The sequence below is a fragment of the Acinonyx jubatus genome, chromosome D4 (genome assembly GCF_027475565.1).
Source record: "Acinonyx jubatus isolate Ajub_Pintada_27869175 chromosome D4, VMU_Ajub_asm_v1.0, whole genome shotgun sequence".
In the NCBI taxonomy this organism is placed as follows: domain Eukaryota; kingdom Metazoa; phylum Chordata; class Mammalia; order Carnivora; family Felidae; genus Acinonyx; species Acinonyx jubatus.
In genome coordinates this window covers 37,787,900-37,809,306 of record NC_069391.1, presented here as the reverse complement: position 1 = coordinate 37,809,306, position 21,407 = coordinate 37,787,900, and the positions used below count along the sequence as shown (strand labels likewise).

Sequence of the window (21,407 nt, the reverse complement as noted above, 5' to 3'; positions counted from 1 at the left end):
ACTCTGGGAAAGATTAGGGATCCTCAACCTCAAGTCCCCCACCCCCAACCCCCCTTAAAATTACAGTGACCATTTAGAGACCAAAGCTGATAAACTAAATGGTTCTCAGACCAGAATGCCTGTCATTCTCTGACCCACCCGATTGTGGAGTTTCTTTTGGGCCCATCCATTTCAGGGTGGGAAGGGGACCTGCTTCTTGCTGGCTTGGGATTTTCTGCCTTCAAGGGGCAAATAAACAGAACTGAAGTTCTGGTGTTTTTCTAAGGAAGTCATGGCCCTTATCCCCAAGAAGCAAAGCCTGATTTCCATCCTGGCCCTTGATCTTAGTGTGAGTTTTTGAGGCCCATGGTGAGAACAAAGCACTTCTCTTCAGGATACTTAGTGACTTGAGGATGGGGGAGGGGAGTAAAGGAGTTAACTGGGCTGTATACAGTTTATATAGGAACTCAGGGAAGTGTTCTTGGAATTTAGTTCTTGTTGGCTATTTTAGGCCTGATGTTTGGGTCTCACTTTTCAGATTCTGATTCCATGTTTTAGTGTTTATATAAACTAATCTTAGAAGTTGAGAAGTCCATGGATTAGCTTTAGAAGAATAATCTTGTAATGTGCCCTTCTTCTGAGACCAGCATAGAACTGGCTGACCTAGCCCTAGCCATGCTTTTCTTACTCTATGTCAGCCTTTTGTGGACCTGGCTCTGCTCACTGGTTAGTCTCACTCTGCCATTGGGGTTCTCTTTCTCTGGGTATGGATACATTTCTTACTCTTACACAGTTGATTCAGCAAAATACTTTGCCTTTTCCTTATACTTCTGAATTTACTAATTTGGCCAGTAAGCATTAGTAGTGCCAGTTTGCTTTGGAAGTGTATTTTATTATTAAAAAAATACATATTTATTTGAGAGTGAGTGTGTATGTGCAGGAGAGGGGTGGAGATAGAGGGGAGAGAGAACTGTGAGATCATGATCTGAGCCAAAAGCAAGAGATGCTTAATTGACTGAGCCACCCAGGTGCCCTCCAAAAGTGTATTTAAAAATTTTTTTGACATATACTCTCTTAACTTTTATGTGTTCACATCTGTTTATCATTTCTTCTGTTGCCATTGCTTTAATACTTACAAATCCTTCTGTTGTCTCTAGATATATTTTTTTTAATGTTTATTTTTGAGGGGGGAAGAGAGAGAGAGAGAGAGACAAGAGACAGAGAGAGAGAAAGAACACATGAATGGGGATGGGTCAGAGAGGTAGACACAGAATCCGAAACAGTCTCCAGGCTCTGAGCTGTCATCACAGATCCCAACGTGGGGCTCGAACTCCTAAACCGTGAGATCATGACCTGAGCTGAAGTTGGCCATTTAACCAACTGAGCCACCCAGGCGCCCCTGTATCTCTAGATTTTTTTAAATGAAAATTAAAAAAAAATTTTTTTTTAATCTTTATTTTTGAGAGAGAGAGAGAGCAAGCGAGCATGAATGGGGGAGGGAGAGAGAGTGAGGGAGACACAGAATCCGAAGCAGGCTTCAGGCTCTAAGCTGTCAGCACAGAGCCTGACGCGGGGCTCGAACCCACAAATTGTGAGATCATGACCTGAGCCAAAGTTGGACACCCAACTGATTGAGCCAGCCATGTGCCCCTAAATTTTCTTTAATGTTTTATTTTTGAGGGGGAGAGAGACAGACAGACAGAGCATGAGTGGGGGAGGGGCAGAGACAGAAAGGGAGACATAGAATGTGAAGCAGGCTCCAGGCTCTGAGCTGTCAGCACAGAGCTCAATGTGGCACTTGAACTCATAAACTGCAAGATCATGACCTGAGTTGGATGCTTAATCAGCTGAGCCACCCAAGTGCCCCTCTAGTTTTTTTTTTTTTAAGTTTGTTTATTTTGAAAAAGAGAGAGTGCATGTGTGCGCATGAGTGAGCCAGAGAGGGGCAGAGAGAGAGGGAGAGAGTGAGAATCCCAAGCATGCTCTATGCTGTCAGTGGGGAGCCTGATGTGGGGCTCGATCTCATGAATTGTGAGATCATGACCTGAGCAGAAATCAAGAGTTGCATGCTTTAACCGACTGAGCCACCCAGGGGCCCCTATTTATTTTAAATTATTTATTTATCTCTGCACCCAGTGTAAGGCTCATGACCTTAGGGTCATGAGTCACATGCTCTACTGATTGAGCCAGCCAGGCACCCCAATCAAGTCATATTGAAAAACAGTAGCTCCCTGACTCACCACTCCCCAACTCCAGTTTTGCTTCCTTTAGTTAGGCACTTTGGACTCTTTAAGCTATTTCTGCTGGGATTTATCTATGTATTTCTAAATGAAGTGCTTATGTTGCTTTTTCTAAATTAATTTTATTTTACTCTTTCTTTTTAGATGTTTAGTTTTGAGAGAGCACAAGTGGGGGAGGGGTAGAGAGAGGGACAGAGGATCTGAAGCCAGCTGTGTGCTGACAGCAGCGAGTCTGATGTGGGGCTCAAACTCATGAACCATGAGATCATGGCCTGAGCCAGATTTGGACCCTCAACTGACTGAGCCACCCAGGTGCCCCCTAAATTTATCAATTTTAGATAGTTTTATACTTTGTTATAGTTGAGGATTTAGCTTTTATAGTAGCTCCTCTACCTCCTTCCTGTAGCTTCCATCATAATTATATCACAAAACTTGGTAAATTAATGGTGCTGTTCACATTATTATGATTGGGTAAATATTTATTGTCAAATTCAGATACTATATTGTGATTTTTTTTTTTTAATTTTGCAGTTTTTTTCTCATAAATTACTCCATTTAAAAAATTTGCAGTTTGGGGCACCTGGCTTGCTCAGTTGGTGGAGCATGTGACTCGATCTCAGGGTTGTGAGTTCAAGCCCATGTTGGGGGTAGAGGATACTTTAAAAAAAAAAAAAAGTCACAAAAATTTTTTTAAAGATTTTTTTTTTTTTAAAGTATTCTCTGCCCCCAACATGGGGCTCAAACTCACAACCCTATGGACAGAGCCAGCCAGGTGCTCCTCTGCATAGTTTCTTTGTATTTGTTTCCAGTTTTTTCCAAATGCTCCGAGAGAGCGATCAGAGACCCAGTGATAATTTTCTCATTCTGACACATCCAAACATACTGGGTAACCTGTCAGTTTTGAGTCCTTGAGTGTCCAGAAATGTCTTAATTTTAACCTTATGTGCGAATGATAGTTTGGATGGATTTAGATTTCTTAGTTGAAGATTGTTTCCCTTTAAGAATTTTCAAGACATTGTTCCTTCTCTTTTTAAAGAAACTTTATTGAAGTATAAGCTCCACTGCTTTCTAGCATTCCTGTGCTTCTGTGTTCTTCCAACCACCACCTGCTCAAATAGATTTTGGGATCTTCATTTCTGGAGATTTGAAGTTTACTCATGGTGTGCTGTGCCTTGTTCATTTATTGTGCTGCTAGGCCCTCCTAGATCCTTTCATAAGGCTCAGCTCAGTTTTTAAAAAAATCTGAGATTTTTAAAAAAATTTAAATCCAAATTAGTTAAGATATAGTGTAATAATGATTTCAGGAATAGAATCTAATGATTCATCACTTTTGTATAACACCCAGTGCTTATCCCAACAAGTACCCTCCTTAATGCCCATCGCGCATCTAAGCCCATCCCCATACCCAGCAACCCTCAGTTTGTTCTCTGTATTTAAGAGTCCCTTATGGTTTGTTTTCCTCTCTGTTTTTGTCTTATTTTTGTTTCCCTTCCCCTATGTTCATCTGTTTCATTTCTTAAATTCCACATGAGTGAAATCACATGATATTTGTCTTTCTCTGACTTATTTTGGTTAGCATAATACGCTCTAGTTCCATCCATGTTGTTGCAAATGGTAAGATTTCATTCCTTTTTATCACTAATACTCCATTGAATATATATACCACATCTTCTTTATCCATTCATCAGTCGATGGATATTTGGGCTCTGTCCATACTTTGGCTATTGTCGATAGTGCTGCTATAAACGTTGGGGTGCCCATGCCCCCTTCGAACCAGCATTTTTGTATCCTTTGGATAAATACCTAGTAGTTCAATTGCTGGGTCATAGGGTAGTTCTACTGTTAATTTTTTTGAGAAACCTCCATACTGTTTTCCAGAGTGGCTGCACCAGTTTGCATTCTCACCAGCAGTGCAGAAGGGTTCCTCTTTCTCCGCATCCTCGCCAACATCTGTTGAGATTTTTTTTCTTTTATTAATATTTTCTGTTTTCTCTTTTTCTGGAATTCCTATAACTGGATATTGGACCTCCTTGACTGTTGTTCTAATGTGCTATCCTTTTGTTTCCTGTCCTTTTTCTTTAAAAGAGGAGACTTTTTAGGTTTTTATTTTTTAAGTAATCTTTACACCCAGTGTGGTGCTCTAACTCATGATCCAGAGATTAAGAGTCACGTGCTACTACTGCCTGAGCCAGCCAGATGCCCCTTATCTTTTTGTCTTTATGTTTTACTTTCTGGATATATCTTTGACTGTCTTATAATCATTTTTTAAAAATCTCACAATCTTTTAAATAAAATTTTACTTTACCATACTTTAAATCCCAAGTGCTTTCTTTGTCTATTCTCTCTCTTGGTTTGGGATCTCTGGCTTTCTATTCACATTTAAGAGCGAGGCACTTAAAAAAAATCAGCAGAGGGGGAAATGTGTGTGTTGGGGTGTACTTGCCAATCACTAAGTTTCACTGTAGGTTGAAGGTTAGTAGGCTTTGGGGGGCTCTGCAAAGTGTCAACATGTGAAGGTTTTGGAGGCTTACAGTTTCACCTGAGAATTCTGCCTGAGGGTTAAGGAAGGTTGGGGAAGTCTGGTGTATAGGATTTTTACTTAAATTCCCCTTTTGTTCTTATAGCTCATTTTGTCATATGCCATCCCTTGTATCCATATTTTAGTCCTAGAGACTGAACTTTCTGCCCCCGTGAAGAGGGTGAGGGTCAGGTGGGGAAGGTTTTCCCTGAGGGTCTTATCGCTCTAATCACTCACTTTGTGTCCTTGCCTTATCACAACAGTACCTGGTGCTTCCAAATGCTGAACCCCTCTCAGGAGTTTTGAAGGGCTGGTGGACTGACTCTTCTTTCTCCCACTTACTTATAACTTCACTGCTTCTGCTAGCATTCCATGTTCTAATATTTCATTGAAATATATTGTCCACTGCTGTTCCCTCTTTTTTTGACCTTAAAGATTAATAGTTTTATTATCATTGTAGTGGGTTTTGGGGAGGGAGAATCAGTGTCAATTTGCTGTGTTAAATTAAATTCCCCCTTTGAAATCCTAATAGACCAGAGCACCTGGGTGGCTAAGCATCTGACTTGATTTCAGCTCAGGTCTTGATCTCATGGTTGTGGGATTGAGCCCTGCATCAGGCTCCATGCTTCGAGCCTTTTTAAGATTTTCTTTCTTCCTTTCTTTCTGCTCCTCCCCAACTTGCTCTCAAAAAAAAAAAAAAAAAAAAAAAATCCTAATAGACCTCCATTTATTCAACAATTGATGAGCAGGGCCTGTAAACACCAAACCTAAAGCAAGGCCCTGGGGATTCAGAAATACGTGTGACATGGTAGGGTGCTCACATTAGCATACTGTGATGTGATAAGTACTGCGCCAGCAGTATGATTAATCATATTTGGCTTTTGGTATTTTCAAGCCCAGTTAGACCCTGACCCTGAAGAGAGATTTGTTGGGACCTGCGAAGTACCAGACTGGTTTGATCCAGTCTCTGCCCTGTTGTGACTCCTGTAACTCAATGACTGAGCCCTGTGACTGGGCTGCCAGGGGTGTGCTGTGGGTGAGATGGATAAAAGGAAACAGTGAGCTTTAAAGCCTATAGTTTTGGCTTTTCCCAACTGACTTTGAGAAAAGTATCTGGTTATAGCTATTAACTTTGAATGTCTTTCTAGGATGGGGCAGGGGGAGCTGAGTTCCCTGCTTCCTAAGCACACCCTCCTCCCCCCAAAGGAAGTAAAAATTCTGATGAAATACTTTCCCTGGTTCTTGGGAGCTGGGCTAAACTATGACCTTGTTCCATTGTGGTTTGGTCCTTAGGTCTGGGAGTGAGCAGCCTTCATGCCTTGGGCCTGAGTCATTATCAGAAGGGGTAGAAAGAGTTCTACCCATCAATCCGACTGAGGTCAATAGAGTCCTAGGGCATGTAGCAGGCTGCCTGCAGGACAGTAGAGGCAGGGCCCTGGAGTACACATTCCATTTCTTGAGGGCCCACCCTGGTGTGGCTAATAGTCCTTCAGTATTGGCAGCTGTAGCAGGGAATTGAAGCCTTGTAGCTTGTGGTGCAGGGCAAAGGTGGAGTGCCCTCAAAGCTCTGAGCCACTGAACTGGCCATGCAGGGGAACAGCACTCGCAGTCTCTGCCCAGCCCAGGGATAGAAGCAGGGATAGAGACATTGTTGGGAAAGAGCCCCAGAGTTAGGGGGTGTCTGAGGTGAATGAACCTTTTATGACTCTGAAGCACAACCTGTGAAAGGGATAATGGAGCCCGGGAGAGAAATCATAGCAGCCATCTTGCCATCCGTCCCATGGGCAGCCTCAGAACTTATTTCTCCAATTCAAGCCCAAGGGATTTGAACATAGAAGGGCATATAGGTCTTGTAGTATTTTCTTATTCTGCAAGCTGGGATGAGGGCAGAGGACAATCCAATTGCAGGTGTCTTCCCAGCTTTTCTTTTCCTCATCTGGTGCTCCCTTACCCATCTTTAGGATGTCTGGCCAGCAGTCTGGCCCTTTCTACCAGGCCAACTGTTTGGGAATGTGGTAAGTGTCAAATAGCAAGCCCCTGGACTGGGCTACTTAGGGGACATGTCTTCTGGGGCCCTAGTTGTCTTTATTCCTGCCTGATCCTCTGGTTTCTCCACCACCAGGTCACACCTCCTAATTTCTCAATGTCACAAGTGCCCAACACTCCCAGCTGTCCCCAGGCCTATTCTGAACTGCAGACACTGTCCCCCAGTGAGCGGCAGTGTGTGGAGACTGTGGTCAACATGGGCTACTCATATGAGTGTGTCCTGAGAGCCATGAAGAAGAAAGGAGAGAATATTGAGCAGGTGAGTGGTTGGTTGGCTGGGGGTTGGGGTGGGGTGGGTGGTGAGTGGTCAGCCTGGAGAGAGGTTCTAGACCTCTGGGGCTGGAGTAATGTCCTGCTTATATCCTAGAGCCCCATCAGACTCCTAGCCCCAGCGTCCTTTCCTGTGAGTTGGCGGGACTCAGGGCAATATTTTTGGAGAAAGTAGCAGCCTCAGCAGCAGTGCTTCTGCTTTGGGGGCTGCCCTGGGACCTACGCTAGAGAAAAGCCTAGAGGAAAGGGTGCATTGGAGCCGTTGGACTGTTCTCTGCCCCTCCTGAGAGGGCACACTAGGCTTGAGATATGGTCTGATGTCTCCTCCCAGAAATGTTTATCCTGTCATAGATGCCCAGAGTGTTCCAAAATAGGGTACTGGAGACCTAAATCTTGGCATTTTGTGATTTGGGCTATTTGTTAGTATATTCTGCCCCGTCTGTGGAGTTGACATTCTGGGAGAGATGAGTCAGCTGTGACAGGAACTCCTTTGAAAAATGGCTACTCATGTTTAGAAGGGTATGCCTGTCTTTTCAGCAAATAGTCACCGAGGTCCTACTGTGTTGGATGCAGTTCACAATACAAATTCAAGTCCTATCCAGGATCTAATAGCCAGGTGGGAAGCAGATGTCACCCTTACTGGCTTGTCTAAGACTCTTGGGAAACTCAGGCAAGAGTGGTGATAAGTGCTCAAACCTTTTTATTTTTTTAAGATTCTCGACTATCTCTTTGCACATGGACAGCTCTGTGAGAAAGGCTTCGACCCTCTTTTAGTGGAAGAGGCTCTGGAAATGCACCAGTGTTCAGAGGAAAAGGTAGGACCCTTTGTGCCTCAAGGGAACCCTCTGGAAAGGAGGGACAAAGTAATGTCTCCTGTCCAAGAATCACCTTTTCCTACTAGTGAGTGCAGGCAGAGGTAGTCAAAATACATAATTTCTTAAGTGTCCAGACAGCATTTGGATAGTTTGGGTTGTTAGAGGCTTGATGAAGTATTGGGTTGAAGATTATCTAGAGTCCCAGGGAAGGGAAGGGGAAATGACCTGGGCAAAAAGCCTTACTTCTGGATGACTGAGGAGATTGCTAGTCACTTTGCCCAGCCTGCTTCCTGGCTGTTTCTGGGTTCAGTATCCTGCCTTGAATGTGGATTTTGGTTAGTGGGATGCAAATGAGACAGCAGGAGTTGGAACTGGGCATAGTTCCTGAAGGATGATAGGCTGTGGCATCAGCCTATCTGCCTGGCTTCCTCTACAGCCCCCTTGTGCTTGTTGGGGGACCTCAGAGAAACTCATGAGGCTCTGGCAAAAAATGCAGATTCCCCCAAGCAGCCCCCTACATACACATTCCTCTACCCTACTATGTGGCCAGACCCCTTTCTTCAATCTTTCTTCTCTTTTGTCCTTTAGATGATGGAGTTTCTTCAGTTAATGAGCAAATTTAAGGAAATGGGCTTTGAACTGAAAGACATTAAGGAAGTTCTGCTACTACACAACAATGACCAGGACAATGCTTTGGAAGACCTCATGGCTCGGGCAGGAGCCAGCTGAGACCAGGCGCTGCCTAGGCCCTGCCATGGAACCACCCCCGCAGGAGGCCCTGAGGATCCCATGTGTGGGGAAGGAGAAGGGACACACTTCCCGATTTTCTTTTGGGGGTGGAAGGTCAGGCGCGGAGACTGTGCTTGCCAGTCTCTGAGCTGGGGAGAAAGTAGGGAAGATTTGGGCATGTGAATGCCTCCAGAACTGCTCTGGTTCCTTCCATATTAAATGTATTTGTATTTTGAGAAGTGACCTTCCCACCTTGGCCCTCCAGAGAGACTTCCCTGGTCCTTCTGGGGTATGTCCTCAGCCGAAACCTGGCACAGCTGCCAAAAGGAGTCAGGAAGAAGGGGTGGGAGGGCCAGACTCTGCTGCTTTAGGGCTAGATGCTTCCCTCCCCTGCACTGGTGGACTGAACTCTGATCCAGGTTGAGTGCAATTGAAAGGTTCTTCCAGGGTTTTTTTTTTTTTTTTCCAACAAACTCTTAGTGTTACACTGGTTCTGCAATGTCTCTGAGGTGCAAAAAATGCCCTTTTCCCCATGGGGCGCTGAGTTTGCCTCTTCTGCCAGGCAGTTACCATGCTTCCCTGCCCCAGCCTGTTTCTTTTGGCTTGGTTTGGACCACAATCCTCTGCTACCCAGGATTTTAGAGCTCCCTTCTCTCGGAAGCAGTTGTTGGTTTAAGAAATCATTGGCCCCTTCCCAGCACATCGAGTGGGGAGAAATAGGCTGCAATTTAGTAGCCCAGCACTAACTCCACCTCCGTTCTCCTTGGAGAACAGCCTCTCCCTCCAGCCCCCTGCTCTAGGATGACACAATGAGTAACACCTAGTCATAGAAATCAGTCTCTTTCGTTTGTTTTGTATTATGTTGTTCATCATTAAAGATCTAAATACAAAGGATATACAGTCTTGAATCTAAAGTAATTTGCTAACTATTTTGATTCTTCAGAGAACTACTAATAAAACTCTAAAAGGTATGTTCTGCTGTGATAATTTATTGCCAAGTGCTGTTTTACTGAGGGGCTGGGGTAGGTGGTGAAGAGGTTCCTGCTTAGATTTGCTGCTCATGAAATAGGAGCTAACTATTTTTGTCTTTTTAGTACTTTCTTCCCACTGTAGGCCTTTGGTACCCAGAAGCTGGCCCTGCAGTCTGCCCTGGGTTTTGGTTTGCAGAGGCAGACCCAGATGAGGATCTGTTACAAACCTGACGTAGCTCAGTCTCTGGAACAAGGACATATGCCTTCCTGCAAGACTGGAGGTGAGACAGGCTGGGCCTGTGGTGTAGGCACTCAGAAATGAGGAAGTACCTTTTCCTGTGAGAAGCATCAGGCGTTTATGTGCTGTGCGCCGCAGGCAGAACTGGATTCAGACTGTTTTACCAGCTCTCAGTGGTGCTGTTGTAGCTGAACTAGATTCCTCCCTGAAGTTTCTGGTCTTTATACTTAATGCCATCCTGTAGTCCCTACCTTATGCTCACGGCTGGGAATGGGTCTAGTATTTTGAGTGATCATATGAGGAGAGACTGCAGTCTTTTGGCCAGGAAAGAGGCCGCCCTCTAGTGCTCAGATCAATTAAAGGGCGGCAGGGCTGCAGTCTTGTTGAAAGCCAGTTAATGCTTCTATCCTCTTAATTAAGCCTTCCTTTTAAAACCTTACAAAGGTATCCTTTCCCTGTAAGAAACTGAAGATTCACACATTATAGTGGGCATCCGGGCCAAGGCTGTGACACATGAATCTGAAGTTTGACCCGGGAGGCCCTAGTAAGTGATGGACCAGTTTGTATTTGTCTTTGTCTTGAGCCTCTTCCTGATGAAAAGATACATAGCAAGGAGGACTCATATGAAGGGGTGTGTAAAAATTCTGCTTCAGATTCTCAAGACTACTGACTGGAGCACTCCTGCCAAGGTACTACTAAACACAGGCTCTTGAGGTAGTGGACACTCAGGGTCATGTTAAAGGTAACACTAGGAGATGGACTTGCCTGAGATCCTCCCCTTCAACTCTGCCACGAGAGGGCGTGACAGGTGAGGACTCAGGAGCCAGGAACTGCCTGCCACAGGAGCATGGGTGCTGTTAGGGCTTATAATAGGCCAGTCATCCCAGCATAAGCAGAGATGGGAAAAGAATAATGCAGTAATATGAACACTCCCTTCTGTGTCTGGATTGCAGGAAGGGAGGGGAACTGGGGGTATAAAGCCTGTCCCACGTATGCAACCTAAAGCCCAAACCAGTCTCCAAGGGCTGATGGGGCAGAGCTCACCCAGCCCCCACTACAAGCCACCAGTGTTTTAGTTTTTGGCTAAGTCTTGAAGAACAGAATTCATCTAACAAAGCCCCTGAGTTCAGCATGGTTTCTTCTCCAGCTTGTGGCCTTTGGCATTTACATTACCACTGACCTCATCCTCTGAGCCTTAAATTCAGAAACATCTACAAGGTTATTAGACCCAAGTGTGTTTCCAGACAAGAGGTCAGTAAGACAAATTCTCTTCTAGCCCCAAAGAAAAGGGAGGGCCATATTGTTTTTTTTAGGCTGCTCTGTCCTTCCTTACAGATGGCCTTGTGCTTGAAATTGAGGGACAGAGTCTTGGTCCTGAGAGAGGAGCTGGGGCCCAGTCAAGGCCATGTGTGGCTAGGGAAAGGGTAGCCTGAGAAGGATCAGGGAGTGGGTCTGGTATCTGCAGGGAGGACCTGGCAGAGGCCCCTTCAGCACAGGCTCCTGAGCTGCCATCACCTCATACTGGGTCTTACTCTAAGACACCATTGTTCTCTCAGGGGCGGTGGCTGGCCTGTGGCAGGCCAGATATAGCTGAAGCTGGCTCCTCAGACTCTGGATGCACTTGGATTTCAGAGCCATGATTTCATCCAGCTGGGTCACAAAATCTTCAAAATCCTGAGAAAGGAAACAAAGGACAAATGGAGCTTTTGCTAGCCTTCTCTCAGGATCTGCTTTTCTAGTCCCTTCTCTTGCAAGTTTTCAGAGCCCAGGTCCATCCTTCAGCTGGAAAATCTGCAGGAGGGTCACTATGGCACAGGGTGAGGCTCATTTCTCTGCATTTGAGAAACTTTTTTAAGATTTTATTTTTAAGGGGCACCTGGGTGACCTGGTCCATTATGCATCTGACTTCAGCTCAGGTCATGATCTCAACAGTTTGTGGGTTCGAGCGCCACATCAGGCTTTGCGCTGACAACACAGAGCCTGCTTGGGATTCTTTTCTTTTCTACACCCACCCCCCCAAGCTTGCGCGCACTCTCTCAAAATGAATTTTAAAAAAAAAGGTTTTTATTTTAAAGTAATCTCTACCCAATGTGGGGCTCAAACCCACAACCCCAAGAGTTGCATGCTCCACTGACTGAGCCAGGTAGGCACCCCTGCATTTGAGAAACTTCTATGAGAGGTATTCTGCAGGACAGAGGGTTGTTTTTGTGAAAGTACCCCTGGTTTGCATGTGGTAGGTCACTTACTGTCACAGGGAGGGGCCGTAGCAAGTCAAGAAGAAGGCAGAATGGCAGGCAGAATGGCACAGGGTACAGGCCTGGAAACAGGGAGTGTAGTACCATCTCTCACCTGTCCTTGCGCCCCCCTTGAGCTATGTCAGAGGGATGGCACAAGGCCTCCTAGAGTAGGATAGCAGACCCTTACCCCACACATAACTGCAGCAAACAAGGATGACCATCAAACTACCCACAGGCTAATTCCCAAGAGCCCCTGAGGGTCTAGCCAAGGCCACTTACATTAAGAGCCAACTGGCTCATTAGGGTCTTCTCCTTGAAGCCCAGTTTTGCCATTTCATCCAGCTGTTCCTGGTGTGCTCGGATGACCACCTGCCTGGAAACACCAGAGGGGACAGTGTGATCCTCTGGGCCTTCCATCTCTCTTGGGCAACTTTTGGGAGCTGAGAGCCTTATTTCCAGGCGAGGAACTGCCTCTGCCCAAAGTGGTCAAAGTTTTGACCAAGGCCAGCTCACCATCACCTCCTCCCCTGTCACCTGTTCTTAGGGCTTATTTAGGCACTAGAGTATACCAAGAAGATACCAGGAAAGAGGCACTTCTCAAGCTGTCCCTGCCTCCCCAGCTACACTGAAGGACAGGGATGAGTACTCTTTACAGGAGCTGCCCATAGCTTCCCTGCCAAAAGGTTCAAGGCTGTGACCACTGGAGGTGACACACTTGGCATGGGGTAGAGCCTGTTTTGCCTGCCATCATCTCTCCTCCCTGGGCGTCCAGGGACCAAAGCAGGGGGTTTGAGCTAGAAACTGGAGGATCTGCCAGGCTCCTCTCACCTGTGCATCCCTGCATGTCCTTTTCTTTGTCCATGGCCTTGGCCTGGAGCCAAAGCGAGCAGCAGGCACACAGCCGGCCTAGATATCAGGAGCCCTAGCAAAGGGCTGTAGCCTCTGTTCCCACACACCCACCCTGCCCTCCATCTCCCAGCCTCTAATGCTGAGAGGGGCCCTGCTTGATCCCTCTGCCTTTTTTTTCTCTATGCCTCTGTCCCATCTCTTTTTGCTGCACCATCTACAGCATCCTTTGGGGAAAGCAGTACAAACCACTAGTCCCTCTGTTTTTGATCAACTTCACCATTTTGGAAGGTGGCCAGCCTGTCTTGGTTCTGCGGGCACAAGGCTACAGCTTTTGCATCTCTGGGCAGCACTTCAGGAATACAGACCCGACAGAATGAAGAGGATTCTGAACTTACCACAGGTGACAGATCCTCCCTTCTCCCACTCAAGTCCCAGCTTTCCCAGACTCAGGGTTCATCCACCCTGGTGGGCCTGCTCCCATACATTTTATTCTTGCTCTCCATGTCAGGTGCATCTAGGCAAGCTCCCTTGAAAAGCTGGACAAAGCCTCTCTAGTTGTAGAATAGCTCTGACACTGAGCCAACAATAGCCATTCCCAGGACAGACAAAACGTTAACCTGGGGTGGAAGTAGGGGTGCCGGAGGGGCTCGAATCTTGGGGAGTGTCCAACTTACTGTGCATGCCCCAGGGTGAGCTGATGGACTTTTCCTGCCGTCTCTGGAGAGCAGCTGGGGATCAGGGGAGAGCCTGGCCTTGCTAAGCATCTTGGGATCAGCCTGTATTTGAGCCATACGACGTCTGTGTTGGAGCAAGACAACTTGATGGGGTCTGTGGACAAACTCAGCTCCTGCCAACCAAGACCTGTTGGATGTTTTCTTTCCTGGGCCCAGGGCTGGTCAGCCATATCACTACTTTCTGTTTGTGGGGTGAATATAGGCCCAGGGTGGGGTCCTCCAGTATGTATGGTGGGGAAGGGTTTTCCTGGGAAACCTTGGGAGCTATTCAGCTCTGTGTCCTTAGCATCAGCATCATACTGCTGGCTACCCACATGTTCCTGGGAGAAGAGAGCAGTCTCTGTGCTCTCGCAGACCCCTCCTAGGTCGGCCTCACTTGTGGGTAGCTTGTCCGGGGGCTGCTGACGGATGGGTGATGGGGACAGAGCTGGAAGACCACCACTAGGCTTATTGTCAGGGGGAGATGATGAGAGCCACAGGTGCCCAGTTGCTGAAGAGATTGGCAGAAGTGCCTTTTGATCATCAGATGACACTGTGTGGTCCACAGCTGGTCCCCCTGTGTCCACTGCCGCTAGACTATGCACAGGCCCATCCTGGGCCAGCTGCTCCAAGGAAAGAGAGCCCTCATTGTCTGTGTTCTCCAGGAGGGACACAGTGAGGGGAGCCATCACTCCAGAAGCATATTCAGAGCATGTGCCTGATTCCCCTTTAGAGTCGTCGTCTTGGTATGTATAACTGTTCTTTGCTGTTGGGCTGTCTTGTCTGACTTCTTTCAGAGGTGTACTGACTGTGTCTCTTTGGTCTGGAGATCTTGCAACTGCAATGTGGGATAGTGAGAAAATGAAACCATCTGCCTCCAGGGATGGTGAAGTACCCTCGGCCTGCCCAGGAACCTCACTTCTGAAGGCATTCTGTCTGAGATCAAAGGCTGGGCTGCCACCTCTTTTCTGGCCATATACAAACTCTACCTGTGAGCAGTAAGGCTTCTCTGCCAGGTTGTCTCTGGGAGAAGGTGCTGAGGAGATAGAGTCCTCCTCTCTGCTCCAGTCCAAAGGTAACTTACTTGGGCTGTAGCCACGATTAAGTGCTGCTCTTCTGTGGCTTGTGGGGTCCCTGGAGTACATCCAGCTTCCAGTTAGACACTTCTCATCACCATCTGTCCTGGGGTTAAAAAGCAGACTTCGCTGCCTTTCAGCCACCTGCTCCTCAGGTCCTTGTTCCCTCTGATGAAGGAAGAATGAACCTTCGCTATTCTCTAGGGTGTTTCTCTGCTTTGTGGTTCTCTGACTGGAGACATGTGAAAAAGAATCTTCACTGAAATCGCTGTCATCAAGGTCCTCAGTTTGGGCTCCATCCTGGCTCTCAGAGTAAGAACAGAAGGGAGGAGGGGTCTCCTTCTGGAGCTGCCCCTCTAGGGGCCTGTACTGGCATAAAAACCTTTCCAGTGGTTGGTACTTTAACTTCTGCTGGAGGAGAGGCGGCTGCTGGAACTGCTGGTGATAAAAGCGCAAATGTTCCTCCCTCTCCTTCTGGTGTGGAGGGATGTCTGTCCAAGCTTCAGAGGCAGACCTGGCAGTTGTGCTCCCCTTGCTGCCCTGACTGTATTCTGCCAAGTGGTGGAGGTTGCCAGCGGACAGCTCAACTCGTGACACAAGCTGCTTCTGCACAGTCTGCACTTTCTTGCACTTGGAGGGCAGTTTGCCATGCACCGGGTCTTCTCCTGGGCCAGGGGTCCTGCTTCCCCATCTGCGGGCAGCTTTGTGGCTCATTTGAATTTTCTCAGAGCACAATGAGGCAGACTCTTCTCTTTTTTTGACTGAATGTCCAGACCGTGTGGCTCCCTTCACAGGGCTAGTCTGAATGACCCACTCTTGGTGAAGACTCCCTCTGGATCCACCCCTTTTACTGGGAACTTTAGGTACAGGAGCAAAAGGGATATTGGGTGGGCGGTTTGCCAGAGGATGAGCCTTCCCTCTCGTGGAACCAGGAGCTGCTGTGAATGACTGCTGAAGTCCCAGCTTGACTTTTTTGGGAGAACACTTATCCCCTGGCAGGGCCACAGGGGAGCTCTGGATTCGTTTTGGAGAAGAGTTTCCAGAGGTCCGATTTCGACTGGTAGCTGAAGCACAACATTTAATGCCTTTCTTTAGTTCTTTGACCCTGTAAATTACCATTTTATGTTAAATGTGTATTCCTGTATGCTCCTTAATTCCTTTTCTATATTTTTCAAAAACGAAACAAAAAGTATTACAAAAAAGACAAGTGTATTCTCTTAGGATATAAGCATATACCTAGCATTCTATGATCAGAAGTTTTGGAAATCACCTCAGTCCCATGGGATAGGCCAGAGGAGCTGGTCTTGGAACTACACTACATCCATGTAGGGCCCATGCTGTACTTCTTGAAGGTGGACCAACTCAGGAGCCTGGTGTCTACCACTCACCTGCCCACTTTTCCTGCAGCCCATCTCCTTTCAGGCTTCTCTAAGAAAATGAATTCCCTCAAACTTGCTAGAACTCAGGAAGCAAAACCTTCTGGAAATAAGCAGGCTGTGCTAATTCCACTAAAGGAAAAGTGACCTGTCTATTCCTAGGGTTTCTCAACCTTAGCATAGTGGTATTTGGAAAACCAGATAATTCTTTGTTGTGGGGAACTGTCCTGTGTTCTGCCCTATGGGATGTTTAGCAGCATTCTTGGCTTCCACCTACTAAATGTCAGAAGCACTTCTAAGTCATGACAATCAAAAATGTCTGTAGACATTGCTAAATGTCCCGTGGGAGGCAAAGTTGCCTCCTAGGTAGAGAAATAGAGAACCGTGCTCTATTCCACATGGGAATTTTAGAGAAGATGGAAAAGCCAGAATTAGGTCTCTGCTAGGATTTAGTTGTCAAGTTCAGTCTCTTACTCTGTGACATTTAAAAACACTGTAGGAATTTAGAATTACAAGGTGACATCAAGTAAAAATGTGACTCTCCAGTAGTTTGTAGATTCTTCATTAAAATCCCTTAGGAGGTGGGGTGTCCAGCTGGCTCATTCGGTGGAGCATGCGACTCTTGATATCAGGGTCATGAGTTCAAGCCCCACGTTGGGCATGGAGCCTACTTAATTAAAAAGATATATTTAAAAATCCTCTAGAGGGGCGCCTGGGTGGCTCTCAGTTGGTTAAGCGGCCGACTTCAGCTCAGGTCGTGATCTCATGGTTCGTGAGTTCCAGCCCCGCATCGGGCTCTGTGCTGACAGCTCAGAGCCTGGAGCCTGTTTCAGATTCTGTGTCTCCCTCTCTCTGATCCTCCCCTGTTCATGCTCTGTCTCCCCCTGTCTCAAAAATAAATAAAACATTAAAAACAAAGAGTGTTTCTTTATTAAAAAGAAAAAAAAATCCTCTAGAAGGGAGTACTACTTCTACTTGGGGGGCTCCCATAAAATGTCTCTTCCATTATTTTAAGTTTATCCATTTATTTTGAGAGAGGCCGAGAACATGAGTGGGGGAGGGGCAGAGACAGAGGACTCCGCACTGCCAGCACAGAGCCTGATGCAGGGCTTGAACCCATGAACTGTGAAATCATGACCCGCGCTGAAACCAAAAGTCAGATGATTTAACTGACTGAGCCACCCAGGTGCCCCTCCATTGTTTTGGTTTTAATTCAATCATTACTGGTAGCCAAATGACACCTGGTCATTTCCGAAAACCAAGATCGTAAGTCTGATACTGAGACTTCATTTAAATCTTACCTTTAAGTCTGAGAGCCAAGGAAGACAAGCAACATAGCTAAGCAAAGAGATGTAGGATGTGACTAAAGACACACGAATTGTATCCACGGGCCTTTGTTTAGGTGTTGCAGTAGGACATACAAGCAACGGGCTGAGAGGTGCCATGGTAAGTCTAGATGGTTCCATATTACTTCCTATTATAAAAATCTTAAATATTTTAGTTTAATTAAGAGAGAAACATCAAAATTTCTCACTAGGAGTCACAGTAAATAACTATAGACAGCTGAGTGCCAGAAGGAATCCTACAGGTAATTTGGTCATTGATGCTAACTGCTTCCAGTGTACTTTTCATGTCACCAAAATCACAACTATCAGTGAGCTCTTCTGATACATCTATTAGAACTATGGAACTTTATTTCTGGACTACTTAGCAACATTCTTCTAGGCCTCATTTAAGCACATAAAATAAATGGCTTTCATTTATTTTTTTATTTTGAGAGAGAGAGAGAGAGAGAGAGCGCGCGCGCGAGTGAGCACATTGAGTGAGTGAGGGGCAGAGGTAGAGAGAGAATCCCAAGCCCCCTCCTTGCTCTCAGCACGTAGCCTGACTCAGGGCTCTGTTTTATGAAATGTGAGATCATGACCTGAGCTCAAATCTGAGTTGGATGCTTAACCAACTGAGCCACCCAGGTGCTCCTCATTTATTTTCAGTAATGTATTAGACTGCTTCAAATGAAGCGAATTCTATTATACTTTTTCCATTCTCTTTAAAGCCAAAATTATTTCAAATAATTTTGCAATTATACTTAATACATCCCCTATGAGAAAGGGTTATTTTCATCTTCCTTTACTGAGTCACTAAGTGAGGAGATGGTCTTGTTCTCTGCTTCTAGTGATGAAGTTATTAGTCTAAGCAATTGATAACAATGTCTATGATTTGGAGAGTGAGTGGGGTTATGAAACAAGTTCAGCTTACTGTTAATAACTGTTGAAGCTGGGTAATGGATACATGGGGGTAAAGAATTTCCAGCCATACTGGGTTTTTGTAAACAAGTTTGGATCATCTCATATCTTCTATCTGATCTCAGTTCATGAAGTAGCCTTTCCTCTAGCAGTGCTAGTGAGCAGGCATTAGGAAATCATGCAATAAAAGAAACCTATTTTGGGGACCTATTAGTATTACCATTGGTTAAATTAACACATAAATTAAATTAACATATTGAGTAGTCACTGTGTGCCCATCATGTTGGTAAGCCCTTCACACATATTATCCTCACTGATTCCATGTAACTGTTGTAAGATGTAGATGCTAATATCCCCTGTCAGATAAGGAAACTGGACCCAAAATGTATGCCCAAGACCACTCAGCTATTTTGAGGCAGAAGTAGGATATTGGCCCAGATAGCCTGGACTCCAGAGCTCTTGTAACCACTGTGTCAAGTATCTCTCCTATCTAAATGAGATGGTACACAGAGTGCCTCACCCTGACACCCAGGAAGAGTTCCTCCTTTCATTCACAAATATTTACTGTGCGTCTACCAGGTAAAGCACTGAGCAATAGATATGGTAGAGAAAAAGATAAGGTTTCCTGTTTTCATTGAACTTAAATAATACCTCACTTTTCCTTCCCAATGAATTTCATAAAATGCCATGGATACTAAAGATTCCTCAACAGTAGTAAAAAAAAAAAAGAAAAAGAAAAAGAAAAGAAAAGCTTTCCCTCAAATAGTTTGTTAACCTTGGAGAGGAGACAGCTTCTGGGAGACCACAGAAAAAGATGTAAGACAGGACCAGGCAGCAAAGCAGCCAGAGGAAAGAATGGAAATGGTAGCGTCTTCATCCATGGTAGGAAACATATGTGACCACAGAGTAAGACATGGGGTGAGGTTGGGGGGACCCTGGCAGATATCAAAGTCACCCCAAATAATATAGTCAAAGGTGCTGGCTTTACCACCAATTCCCAATGAGCCCTTTTAAAGTTCCTGCCCTTCTCTGGGCTCAATTTATCCTTCTGTAACATGTTATATCTGGGTTGCTCTCTTCTGGACCTACAAAGTTCTAAGTGTCTCTGCTTTGACAAGTAACATGTATTCTATCCCTTACTATTAGGGCTGAGGCTAGCAGGAAGAAAACCTTGAGCCTTCAACTCCAAAGAAATTTCATTTCCCAGTAGCCATTTAAAAATCACCAATGGAGTTGTCTCCTGAACCGGCAAACGTGTCCTCTTCCTCTTGTCACATTCACACTTGTAAAATGGCAAGGCCTACCAGGTCACATTCTTCAAATTACCAACTGCACATTCCCCTTCGGTACTAGGATCACTGCCTCAAGAACAGGCTTCTGGAGCTCAAGATCAGACCCCTATGTGTGTGTAAGACCTGTACACACGACCTGCTACCTGAGAGCAACTCACCGGTCAGCATAACGCAAGGTATTCAGAGTGTGTTCAGTGGCCACGTGGCTTGGCGAGATGTTGGCAATCATGCATGTTTTGGCATCACCGATGAAAGAATCCTTCAGGACCTGTCCAAAACAGAAGTCAAGTCAACGAAGTCAACTAACAAGGGGCATATTGACTACTTATTGTGGGCAGGACACTGGGCTCCCCATCCCCTACAAAAAGGCAGTTTACAAAGAAGAAATACAAATGATCAACCATGTTAAAAAAAAAAAAAAAAAAAAAAGGTACTCACTTCACCACCAAAGAAATACAAACAAGCCATTAAAAATACTAATATTTTTCACCCATAAGATTAAGACTCATGATGCCTGCCCTAGTGAGGGTCCAGGGAAATGGGTACTTTTCTACATTGCTACACTACTCATGTAGCATGTACCATGAAATGGTACTTCCTTTTGGGAAGGCAGTTTGGCAATATGCATGAAAACATTAAAAAAGTGCACACTTCCAGAATGTTATCCTAAAGAGAACTGTTCAATTAAAAAAAAAAAAAAAAATATATATATATATATATATATATATATATATATATATATATATATAGGATATGCATTACAACATAATAATAAAAATTGGAAAATCTAGGCATTTTTAAGTAGGGAACAAATCGTTAACTGAATATAATACAACCATTAAAAATAATTATGTGGGGCACTTGGGTGGCTCAGTTGCTTAAGCTTCTAACTCTTGATTTTGGCTCAGGTCATGATCTCACAGTTCGTGAGATCAAGCCTCATGCCGGGCTCTGTGCTGTCAGTACTGAGCCTGCTTGGAATTCTCTCTTCCCACCCCCCTGCCTCTCTGCCCCATCCCTGCTCGTGCTTGCACTCTCTCTCTCAAAAATAAATGATTAAAAAATTATGTATAGCTGTACTTAGGTACACAGGAAGATCTAAAACTTAATCTGAGTGAAAAGGCATATTACTCCATAACTATGTAAGTAGATCTACATGTAGATATATGGACAGAGAAATGTCTGGAAGGATGTCCACCAAAACATAGCAGTGATTATCACTGGGAGGTGGGATTTTCTGGTACCTCCTACCATCTTCTTTGTACTTGTATATATGGTCTGAATCACTATTATTATTTAAAGATTTTGTTTGTAAATAACCTCTACACCCAACATGGGGCTTGAACCCACAACCCTGAGATCAAGAGTCACATGCTCTACCAGCTGAGCCAGCCAGGTACCCCTGAATTATTTAATTAAGTAGGAACATATTTTCTGGGGATGGTGAACTTGTTTTAAAAAATAACAGAGCCAAGGGGCACCTGGGTGGCTCAGTGAGTTAAGCATCTGGTTTCAGCTCAGGTTATGATCTCACAGGACGTGAGTTCGAGCCCCATGTTGGGTTCTGTGCTGACAGCTCAGAGCCTGGATCCTGCTTTAGATTCTGTGTCCTCCTCTCTCTCTGCCCCTCCCCTGCTCACATGGTCTCTTTCTCTCTCAAAAATAAACATTAAAAAAATAATAATAATAACAACTAATGTCAGAATCACCCATAAGAAAGGTTTTCTAAGTTTTTGGCTGAAATGTTTGAGAAGACATCATCTAACCAGTTCCGACTACTAAGGAGTTATGTTATAGGTTCTGCCACAGGCCCTG

The 21,407-nt window shown here is 45.3% G+C and overlaps 2 protein-coding genes and 1 non-coding gene across 10 annotated transcripts in view; 1 reads left to right on the top strand and 2 right to left on the bottom strand.

Moving 5' to 3' along the window:
• The window catches only part of UBAP1 (ubiquitin associated protein 1), a 60,286-nt gene extending 50,718 nt beyond the window's left edge, over window positions 1-9,568 (top strand). For all 3 annotated transcript variants that reach the window (XM_053204995.1, XM_053204996.1, XM_053204997.1), the window contains 3 exons: window positions 6,860-7,042; window positions 7,767-7,868; window positions 8,457-9,568. In XM_053204995.1, the coding sequence (XP_053060970.1) occupies window positions 6,860-7,042; window positions 7,767-7,868; window positions 8,457-8,597 (426 nt within the window). In that variant the 3' untranslated portion in view covers window positions 8,598-9,568. The remainder of the gene's footprint in view (window positions 1-6,859; window positions 7,043-7,766; window positions 7,869-8,456) is intronic.
• KIF24 (kinesin family member 24) overlaps window positions 9,422-21,407 on the bottom strand; it is an 87,092-nt gene continuing 75,106 nt past the window's right edge. For 5 of the 6 annotated variants that reach the window (XM_015073232.3, XM_027039304.2, XM_027039303.2 and 2 more), the window contains 4 exons: window positions 19,751-19,860; window positions 13,567-15,786; window positions 12,323-12,416; window positions 10,439-11,480 (listed from right to left, as the gene is read on the bottom strand). In XM_015073232.3, coding sequence (XP_014928718.2) covers window positions 11,340-11,480; window positions 12,323-12,416; window positions 13,567-15,786; window positions 19,751-19,860 — 2,565 coding nt within the window. In that variant the 3' untranslated portion in view covers window positions 10,439-11,339. Of the gene's footprint in view, window positions 11,481-12,322; window positions 12,417-13,566; window positions 15,787-19,750; window positions 19,861-21,407 lie in introns of all 6 variants that reach the window. The other variant, XM_027039302.2, reaches the window with a different exon arrangement.
• Window positions 20,918-20,990, bottom strand: TRNAK-CUU (transfer RNA lysine (anticodon CUU)). The gene has a single exon. It is a non-coding gene; the product is annotated as a tRNA-Lys (tRNA).